At 36.5% G+C, this 10,451-nt stretch overlaps 2 protein-coding genes across 2 annotated transcripts; one reads left to right on the forward strand and one right to left on the reverse strand.

Moving 5' to 3' along the window:
• The first annotated feature begins 25 nt into the window (after window positions 1-25).
• Window positions 26-2,622, forward strand: LOC101308387 (protein COBRA-like). Its single transcript, XM_004301446.1, has 5 exons — window positions 26-128; window positions 211-293; window positions 1,149-1,798; window positions 1,946-2,232; window positions 2,336-2,622. Exons 1-5 carry the CDS (start codon window positions 26-28, stop codon window positions 2,620-2,622), a joined length of 1,410 nt encoding a protein of 469 aa, XP_004301494.1.
• Window positions 2,623-3,679: 1,057 nt separating this feature from the next.
• Window positions 3,680-9,098, reverse strand: LOC101299962 (uncharacterized protein At4g06598-like). Its single transcript, XM_004299856.1, has 5 exons — window positions 8,945-9,098; window positions 7,605-8,343; window positions 6,304-6,379; window positions 6,056-6,182; window positions 3,680-4,347 (listed from the first exon to the last, which is right to left on the reverse strand). Exons 2-5 carry the CDS (start codon window positions 8,324-8,326, stop codon window positions 4,136-4,138), a joined length of 1,137 nt encoding a protein of 378 aa, XP_004299904.1. The 5' UTR covers window positions 8,327-8,343; window positions 8,945-9,098; the 3' UTR covers window positions 3,680-4,135.
• Between the last annotated feature and the right edge of the window lie 1,353 nt (window positions 9,099-10,451).

The raw sequence follows: 10,451 nt of genomic DNA on the forward strand, positions 1-10,451 counted from the left end.
GAGAGAGAGAGAGATAGAACTCAGAATGGGTGGTGGTGGCGGCGGCGGCGGTGACGTGGTGTGTAGTTTTACCTTCACCTTGTCTCTGACGATGATCATCTTCTTCTTGTCATCCATTTCGTTATCTTGTAAGTTAGATTATTTTCAGCGTTAGAGACTCTGAGAGGAAATGTTTCTGGTTCATTCTAATAATTCATGACGGTGGTGCAGATGGATACGACCCTTTAGATCCTTATGGCAACGTAACCATCACTTGGGATTTCCTCGCGCAGAGCAACACAGATACTTATGACGTCAGTATCTATCTCTACCTTACCTACGTTTCATTCCTCTCTTTTTTTTATCAAAATTTCGTTCTCCTTTTGTTGATTCTTAATCCATCAACTCTTCTTTCCATTTCATGAACAACTTTTTTTTTCTTTCTTTTTTTGTTTCTGATTTCACGTCGTAGTTACAGCAGAATTGGATTGGTCCTACACTCCTACTCTCCTACTTGTGTAACTGAGTAGGATGGTGCTTTTTCTAACCTTAACCTAGCCAGTCAAGCTCTTTTTTCGTTTTCTTTCTTATTCTTTAGGCAAGAAAAGGAAAACCCATATCAAATCTCGGATATTAGGAAAACCAAATCAAATCTGTGATACAAAGTCAGTAAAACTAGGTAAATAAAGATATGAAAATCCGGATGAAAAATCTCTCATGAATGACTATATTCTCTTGATTAATATTTGGGCCATTTATTCGGATGGATTTTGTTAAAAATTAGGAGATAGTATCTCAGATTGCTTGATTTACAACATTTTTTTATTTATTGATATGCTGCTTTTTATGAACATAGCCATCTTTCTTTCCAATAGATTCTCCACGTTCTATCATTTTCCTGTAATGAAACGTCGAATTATCTTCGCGATTGAAATAGAAAAATTTTGGGACATACAAACGTGGACTAGGCAAACATGAAAAGAATATAAAAACTTCAAGTTCACTAAATTGATTCACTGAATATGGAGTCTAGGACACATTATATAATATATATATATATATATATATATATATGTTTTGTTTAATTTGTTGGTGATATTAGTAGCTAAGCCAGCTAGGCTGATCGATATTAATGTTTTTCTGATGGATGCATGCATGTATATATGCAGATAAAAGTATCAATATACAACCTGCAACAATACAGGCATGTCGAATTCCCAGGATGGAGACTACAATGGAAGTGGAACAAATCGGAAGTGATTTGGGACATGCGTGGTGCCGAGGCAGTTGAGCAAGGAGACTGCTCAGCGTTTAAGGGCTCCGGCGCTGGAGATCTTCCTCATTGCTGCCTGAGGCGGCCCGTCATCACTGATCTGCTTCCTGGAACTCCTTACAACATGCAGTACAAGAACTGCTGCAAGGGAGGTGTTTTGTCATCCATGAACCAAGACCCTTCCAAGTATCTCTCCTCCTTTGGGATGAGCATTGGCAACTTTCATGCTAGCCCCCCAGGATTAAACAGTTCCCTTGATAAGCTTAACCTTACAATGCCTACCGATTTTAATCTTGGGATTCCTGGTTACACCTGTGGAGACGCATTTCTTGTCCCCCCAACGAGGTATATTGATGAGAAAGGACAAGGACGCCGCTGGAAACAAACCCTTGAGACATGGAACATCACATGCACCTACTCTCAGTTCCAGGCTTCTCGCGCTCCCAAGTGCTGCGTGTCCTTGTCTGCCTTCTACAACACCACCATTGTTGGTTGCCCTCGTTGCAGTTGCGGATGCCAAAGACTAGGAGGAGCCAAATGTATCGAGTAATTTTTCTCTCCCCTTTACTCCTAGATAGCTTAATAAATAACTTTACATCCTATCATCATTAAGAAATATTTCATCTTAATTTGGACCAAAAACGTCATTATAAATCTCTCAGCATGGTATGATCGTAACTACGTGCATTGCAGGTCTGGTGACAAGCCTCCTCCTAGTGTGTTGAAACTTCCAACAGAGCAACAAGCAGCCATACCGCCTCCTCTGGTAACATGTTCGCAGCACATGTGCCCCATCAGAGTTCACTGGCATGTCAAGCAGAGTTATAAGGAGTACTGGAGGGTGAAGATCACAATCACCAATCTCAATTTTCTCAAAAACTATACTGATTGGAACTTGGTTGTTCAGCACCCAAACTTAAAAAGCATCAGGCAGCTTTTCAGCTTCAATTACCATCCCCTCACTACTTATGGAAACATCAGTAAGTCCTACGTACCTTCAACTCAGCCTAGCTACCTTTTCGATCTTCAATTGTTTAGTACTTCTATACATTACTAAACAACTAAATATATACTGATCATCAGATGATACGGGCATGTTTTGGGGCATCAAATTCTATAACGATATGATTCTCACCTCGGGAAACCAAGGGAACGCACAATCAGAAATGTTGCTGCACAAGGATGAAGGAACTTTTACGTTCAGAGAAGGATGGGCTTTCCCAAGAAGAATTTCCTTCAATGGTGATGACTGTGTCATGCCCCCTCCAGATGACTACCCCACACTTCCCAATATTGCAGCAACCCTCAACCCTTACCTGCTGTTAGTCTCCTTCATGTTCCTAGCGGTAGCGGTACCGGCTCTTTTCTGATCCTGGTTTGGCCGGAATGGATTAAATGGCCTTCTGTTGTGCACCTAGCTAGTACTTGAACAAGAGAATCAATGCAACATTCCATTTAGTTTAGAGCGTATATATTAGTATATTACTAGCCATCTTTTGGTAAGAGAAATTTTATTAACACACCCTAATTACTAGATACACATCTCATTCTTAATATACAACCTATTGACTTTATTATTTTAACATTTTACTAGATACACATACCCAACCTTCCGACAATACCCTTATTTAAAATACATCACTTATTTACTAAATACACAATCCATTCATTAAATACACATACTTTTCTAGATCTGCAATTCAATTTATTAAAAAAAGGAAAAAGAAAAAAAGAGTATATATATAGCATCATCCCAAGTTCTAGTTTGGTGTTAAGTTTGAACGACCTAGCATGCGTGAACAGTTTAATCTAAATTTCAAACTTCAATTTGAACTATCGATATTAAAACCTTGATAATTTAATATTTGATAAATTAATAACCTCGATTAAATAATATTTTTTGTCAGCCCCGAAATAAAGAATTAGTAAAATTGATGTCGATAAATTAACAATTTCGATTAAATAATATTTTTTGCCGGTCCCGACGTTATTAATTTATAGAGGTTTAAATTATAGGGCTTGGTATCTTCACATACGTTGTTCTCGTATAGAAGAAGAAAATTTTAAGCGGATATTTTATTTTAACAAGTTTTCTTTACTTTTGATATGAATGACTCTTTTGGTAATTTTACGTACCCACAAACTCTTATATAATTTGTATAAAAAAAGAGATGTGTATCTAGCATTTAAAGATGTGTTAATAAAAATTCTCCTTTGGTAAACTTCAGGACTTGGTAACGTCTATAGTTAATAATTATAGTTAATTATTTGAGGACTTGTTTCATGTTTTATCACTTAAATCAGTTTCTGACTTTCTGCACAACGTAAGTAACGACGTCCTTCAATCAAAGATGTTTATTTCTATTCCATGCTATCCCCACGCAAAATCGTAAATTAGAACACTATTCACAGGGAGGCTAAACCAATAAATCAAAGAAACCACGGATTTCATTTATAACATTTTACAGAAGTACACATTCCTATCATAATGCCTTGCATATCCATTCAGCCCAATCACTGTACTATGTCGAAATGGGCAAGAAATGAATTATGCAACACTTATGAATCATATGACTAATTAAGACATACAATAAAGATTGAAGTACTGAACCTTTTCTGAGTTACCACCTCCGGTAAGTCGCCTGCCCCAAGTAGAACTACTTTGGGCAATGACTACCAGGTGCACGGACATTAACTTAACAGAGAAGGACAATAAACAGTGAAAATCAAATTACACAAAGTGAGAAGAAAGGGAGGGCGCCAAGAATGGGATAGCTCGGCCTTGTCCCGCACAAAGAGAAGCAACAAACATGGTCAGGCAGGTGATGGCAACATCAATGGAAAGTAGAGATAAAACACAACAGCTCTGGCTTGACAACACATCTAAATGCGAAGTGCACCAGTGACAGGGTCACGGCCTGCATTTGCATCCTTGTGTTTCAAAGAGAGGTTAGCAAATTGAGAATCAAGGTCTCTGCTGTTATTACGTCTATGACTAGAAGAAGGTCGCTGCTGTTGCTGTTGGTGCTGTTGTTGCTGCTGCTGATACAATGCTCTTAGCCTCCCAATCTCCCTCTCCAACAATTCTTGCTCCACTAAACATGAGGAACTCAAATTTTAGTCGCCTTACAAAATTTTGAATAACAAAAAGAATGGGAAAGAAATAACTACTACAGCTCTGCTGATATGCAATCATCTCTCACCATTGATTAAAAAGACGTTTCTTGTTTATGTGAACAATTATAAAGAGCCAATTCACCCAGCAACTTAAACATGTTCCCCATGAAACATTAACATTCAATGAATTCTATACATGATGGAAAAGAACAATTGAATTACCCTAGTTCTACTTTTGAGACTGTTGCAAGAAACCAACCGTAGCTTTATCTTCTACATCGTAACTATGAAAAGATGGTTATGAAATTGTAGAGTACTATTATTATTAATTCACTACTGCACGACAGGAGAGAATATTTAAATGTCTGGAAAAATTATTTTTACGCCACAGTAAGAGTTTTTGTCTCAAGTGAATCTATTTAACTAGGTTTAAATTAATTAGATACTTTAGGAAGAGGAGCTCCTAAAAGAGTTACCGGTCCTAATAGAATAAAAGGAGCTCAGCACTCAACACAAAAATATTTACTAATCGACAATTGCTAGCATTACGAAATATTCACCTGAACAAGGGATTCATGGTTTGTGAGGTTGTCTAACTAAATTGATTAAATATAACTGTGTCAGGTTCTAACTAGTTAAAAAAAGTTACTATGAGTTTAAGAATCAATGATGATAGGAAGCACTTGAAGAATGGTATACAATGCTTGCATGGTAAACAACCCTAATTTAAGGTTGTAGCAACCTCAACAGAGTTTGAGTGTACACAACCTAGAGGACCATCTGTCATCCTCTCAATAATTTCATTATTATTAGGATAAATATGAGATTTGGATAAATTGATATAATTTCTTGCCACCATATAAAATGAGTTTGTCCTAAATCATGTAATAAATGCAATTCTCAAATGCATTTCTAGATATATTTTCATTTGTAATATAACTTATTGACATTCAATGTATCAACTGTGATATTAATCATCTCTTTCAGCATTCCTAAGTCCATTAGTTTGAGGAATTACAATGATCCAAGCATCAATGACTATAGAAAGGGGCATTTGTCAGGTTTGAGTTGAAAATGAGTTGACAAAATCCCAGCTTGATCACTTCTTTTCGCAGCAGTATCAGAAATGTTCTGCTTTTTTACAGCCTACCAGAGAATGTTCTATGACCTCTTAGTGGCACAAAATATCAGTACAGAGCATACGTATTTGATGCCTATGGTGCACACTAAAAACTTTAAGCAACAGACCTACAGAACAGTGAACATTTCTTCATAGTGTCTGTAGCATCTCCAGGTTTTTAATACATAGATGAACCTGTAACTTTCCAGTTATTTAGTTGAGTGTTCCAGATTGGTACGCACTTGTCTCTGAAACCCTTTGGCTTTTTAGAGCATCCTCTAGTGATACATTGCTTTCAGTACTAAGATTTCCAACATTTTATTCATGTTTATCCAATATTTGAGTTTCCAGTCAACCTGACACTACAATAGGTACGAGATACATCACGTATTCTAAGAGCTTCACACTTCCCTAGTTCCCTGTGCTTCTAAACTTCAAATTTAAAAAGTTTCAAAACTAGTACCTAATACGAATTTGATTCAAGAGATGTTCCTAAATTGAGTAACAGATGAAGCAGAAATGCAGATAGACTATCGGAGCATTAATTGTACAGGTAGAAAACTCACAATATTTAATAAGTTGCTCCTGTGCTATGTTTTCTAATCGCTGCTTGAGAGCTTTGTTCTCCATGCTCAGAATTAGATTCTGCTGGTTTAAAAATTCAAGCTCAGCTGAAACTTCAGTCCCTTCTGCCTGCAGAGTAACAAGGCACAATCAATATATCTTTAATTATCATAGGATCAATGCTCTGTTACCCAAATACCCAATTGCCTGTAAAGATGAATACAGTACTCTAGCTTGTTCTTTCACTTGCCTGTAAAGCTTGCACATTTCTCTCCAGCTCAGCTATGTATTGAAGTTTCCGAACCCGTGAACGTTGAGCAAATTGCCTGTAGTAAATAGTATATCAGTTTCCATACATATTATCTCTAGTCCCATTCTGGGACACACAAATCAAGTTTCCACTATCATGTCCATCAATGAGGTTTCAAGGAAACTGAAACAATCATCGTTATATCCTCCAAAGCACTTTTTATTTCCTCAAGCTTATTCTTGCATCAACGTAAAAAGAAAATCAACGATTCTCAGGATTTTTGCTGAATATACACTTCACCTGTCCTCGCTATGTTTTTCATAAATCTAAGGTATGCATTTTAGAAATGTAACAGTGTAAATAATACCATGTTAGCTATACAGAGGATAATCTTAACACCCTTTACCACTTAAGATTATACAATATTCCCCAACTATAACTTTTACGCTGCCATGAGCCTTCATGGTAGAATATCTGCACCAAGGTAATAATAGAAAGACAGCAAGTAATTCTCTTACAAGGCCATTTTATCATTTACTCTACCAAATTGGCATCACAGCACAAGGGCAGAATGCTTGACATCTTCAAAAGGCAATATGAAGAACATAGATTATGAACTGTCCTTTCTTGAATGGCTTATTATAAAGTAGGAATTATTATGCCTAGAAGATATAAGAAACCTATGACGCATATCCCAGAGATACCACACTTGATCTCCATCAAAAGGACGAGATATGGAATTCTAAGCATAAGGGGAAGAGAATATGTGGAATGTCAAACAAAGAAAATAACAAAGAACGAGGTTTCATATATTATAAACTAAGGAAAATTTGTGCAGATACAACAATTTCAACATGCATGAGTTATAGACTTGATGTGCTTGATACAAGTGTTCATGAATATCTGCTCATATCAACAATAAGAGGTTGCACAAAAGCAACCTATAAGTAAAAAAATATAAACCTAAAACCATCATAGCATGTAATGGTCTTAAGAGCTTACTTTGTTCCAGCACGTATAACACAAACCTAAAAGTACCCTAGTCCTTCTACTCTGCCCCTTTTCTCCCATTCTCTGTGCATTTGGTTACAGAAATAGTGACAAAACCTTAACTCTAGAACACAAAGTAAAATAGCATTAGTTGGACTCTAGCTACATCCAAGACATTCATGAAGCATCCTCAAACAATCATTTACAGGTATGTAGAAGAGAAACCAACAATTATGTAAGATTAATGTTGCTATGCATCAGCTATCGAGTCAAACGAGTCTGGATAAAGTATAATCTAGTTAACAACATACTGCTTTGCGCGTTTTGCATCTGTCTCGGATGCATATGGTTTAGCATTGGAATTGTCCTTTTTCTCAGAGGAAGCTTTAGCATCATGTGGTCCAGATTCAATCTGATCTTGCTTTTCACTGGCTGTAGAGACAACCCCATCTGCTTCTTGTGGATTAGATAAAGATCCTGAACTATGAAGAACAATGTTATCCTTGACAGAAGAAAGGCTTCTTGGGTTAGTAATGGCACCCACAGAAGACTCCCAAGCCTTGTTCTTCTGCTTCACCAAGTTCAGTTCAGTGTATAATGAAGCATGTCTTAAATCTGTCTGAGGGTCAAAGTCTTGAGTACCCCAGGAGGGTGCAGAAAACATATTATTATATTTGTACTCTTCTTGAGCAGCAAACTCGATGTTGGAAACATTAATTGCATCTACATATGCAAAGGAGTCACTTGAAGAACGACGATGGCCGCCTCTGCGTATAGGTGTGTCTGGCTCGTTAAGGAGATCATCAAGCCAAGACGGTTGCTCCTCTATAGGAAGACTCTCTGAGGAAGTCCGTTGGTGGTGTGCATTTCCCTCTCTAGGCTTCTGAATAGTTTTTGATCCTATTGCAGGACTAAAGACATAATCTGCATATGATGGGGAAACACTAGGAAATGGACTTTTGGGAGGAAGCAAAGGATGCTTTCCGGAATACATCAGATTTCTCATATTTGATGAACTCTTGGAGTTTGCCATGCTTCGGTGCCGGATTCCTGTATACAACATAGCGTAAGATCACAGGGAAAGAGGAAACATAAATTGCTTACAAGAAGGGATATGAGAAAGACCAATGCATTATAGTTCAGCAACCAATAAAGGAAAATCAAAATACAACCCACAACTTGTTTAACAAAACACCCTTTATTGAATCCAAAATGTGATATATGAAACACATGTTTGATGCTACTTAGGCCATTTCCATTCCATTCCTGACATAGCACCACACACATGTACATAGATGAACAAGCCTACTGAATAGTTCAGAGTGACTAAATAGCCTTTCTTCGTAAACCAGGATATGCACTTATCCTAATCCATGAGACAAAGCAATGCACATAATCTAACAATCATCTGTGACGAAAATATTGCGAAAATCTAAATACAGATTACCAAAACTAATCCAATTTGGATTTTGTCAAGGAACAGTCAGTTGAGTCAATTAGCACATTTTCCGAGCAAAGAACCAATCACACAACTCCTGTTAAAAATTAGTGAGATTTGACGAAATGCTGTAGAATAATGTGGGCAATTAGCAGCTGAGATTTGCACAAATTTGAGAAACAAAAACAATACATAATGGGTAGATGAACATACCTTGGAATTAGCGACACGATTAATCAATCGAGATCTTAGAATGCAATCGGAGTATCTTCTCTTCGCTTCTCTTCTCCTCTCTGTTAGGGTTTCTGAGTTTTCTATGGTTCCTCTCTTCTCTTCTCTCTCTCTCTCTCTCTCTCTCTCTCTTCTCGTTCAGGTCTATTAAGATTTGTTTAATTTCCTTTTTACCTTTTTATAATTTCACGCTTTCTTTTTCTAGAAATGGAAAGAGAAGATAAATGCGATTTTTTTTTTAAGAACTTTCATTATAATGTTTGTTAACACTAACAAAGCCATTGGGCATTGGGTGGTATCATTCGCACACTTTATATATGTGACGACAACCAATCATGAAGAAATTTAATCGGTAAACTCTGTAAATAAAATAGAATTATAATAATATCAATAGGAAATTAGAACCTTTGAAATTTGGAAAGAACTATTTTTCCTTATATTTTTCATTCGAAAATGTTTCATTTCATTTTGTTTCCAATTCACAAGAAATGAACAATTTTTTTATTTTGATGCTTATTTTTTGCGAACCAAACGAGACCCTTACAAACACCCCTTCCAAGCTGACTTCCCTATGTTTTTGTTCTCCTTTTTAACCTCATTTTTCTACTTCTAATCTTTTTTTTTAGGAAAACAAAAATCATCAAAATTACATGGGGACTCCAAATTGTTAAAATAGATTCTTATTCTTTCATCTAAAACAACCTTATTAATTCATTAAGAATAAATGATATGAAAGTTTGGTGGTGTGGGAGCATCGAGCATGCAAGCGGATTTGGGTGAGAAAGTTAAAGGTGGTTAGTAAATTTGATTCCTACCAGAGTAAAGTTAGTTTTTGTGCTAGACTCAAAGTAAGTAATTAATTTAATCTATTTACATTTAATTACGTTTGGGAGCTATGTTTTCTAGGTTTTTAGTGAACGTCATCGAGTCTCGTATACTCTATTATCTAGGCTTGTAATCTCAGCCCAAGGTCGATGGGCACACTCAAACTTAGCCTAGTTTTTTGGGCTATGGGTTGGGCTAGCCCAAGCCAACATGCGGGTTTTGCTCAACCCATTTTAAAATGGGCAGGGTATGGGCAACACTTCTGAAGCCCTGGACCGGCCCATAACCCTGCACATATGGTATAATTAGGACCGGTCAGGCTCAGTAAGGTAAATATATGTATTTACATAAATGAACTAGTTAATAAATATTAGATTAGTGTATTAAATGTATTACAATTTCATTTACACCATAAAAATTAACTATAAAAGTAATTTTTTTTTTTTTAAGATTAAATTCAGTGTGCTACCCTGAATTTTGGGTCATTTTTCACTTGTGTCCATGATCTTTTCTTTAATCACGTGTACCTTTATACTCTAAAAATTCATCAAAACTGAACAAAATTTCAAATCATTATCAAACATGACGTAAGCATCTGATATGGAGAGGACAAAAATGGACCCACTTCTCATATTTAACACCAAATAAATGGAGGGCAACAACA

Source organism: Fragaria vesca, linkage group LG5 (assembly GCF_000184155.1).
Source record: "Fragaria vesca subsp. vesca linkage group LG5, FraVesHawaii_1.0, whole genome shotgun sequence".
Lineage (NCBI taxonomy): Eukaryota > Viridiplantae > Streptophyta > Magnoliopsida > Rosales > Rosaceae > Fragaria > Fragaria vesca.

Excerpts from the sequence above, each read along its gene's own strand:
- LOC101308387 (XM_004301446.1), top strand. The coding sequence starts at position 26 with ATGGGTGGTGGTGGCGGCGGCGGCGGTGACGTGGTGTGTAGTTTTACC. Across the intron at positions 294-1,148 it reads GCAACACAGATACTTATGAC|ATAAAAGTATCAATATACAA; the intron begins GTCAGTATCTAT and ends GTATATATGCAG. Across the intron at positions 1,799-1,945 it reads GGAGGAGCCAAATGTATCGA|GTCTGGTGACAAGCCTCCTC; the intron begins GTAATTTTTCTC and ends CGTGCATTGCAG.
- LOC101299962 (XM_004299856.1), bottom strand. The coding sequence starts at position 8,326 with ATGGCAAACTCCAAGAGTTCATCAAATATGAGAAATCTGATGTATTCC. Across the intron at positions 6,380-7,604 it reads GATGCAAAACGCGCAAAGCA|GCAATTTGCTCAACGTTCAC; the intron begins GTATGTTGTTAA and ends TATTTACTACAG. Across the intron at positions 6,183-6,303 it reads GAAATGTGCAAGCTTTACAG|GCAGAAGGGACTGAAGTTTC; the intron begins GCAAGTGAAAGA and ends GTTACTCTGCAG.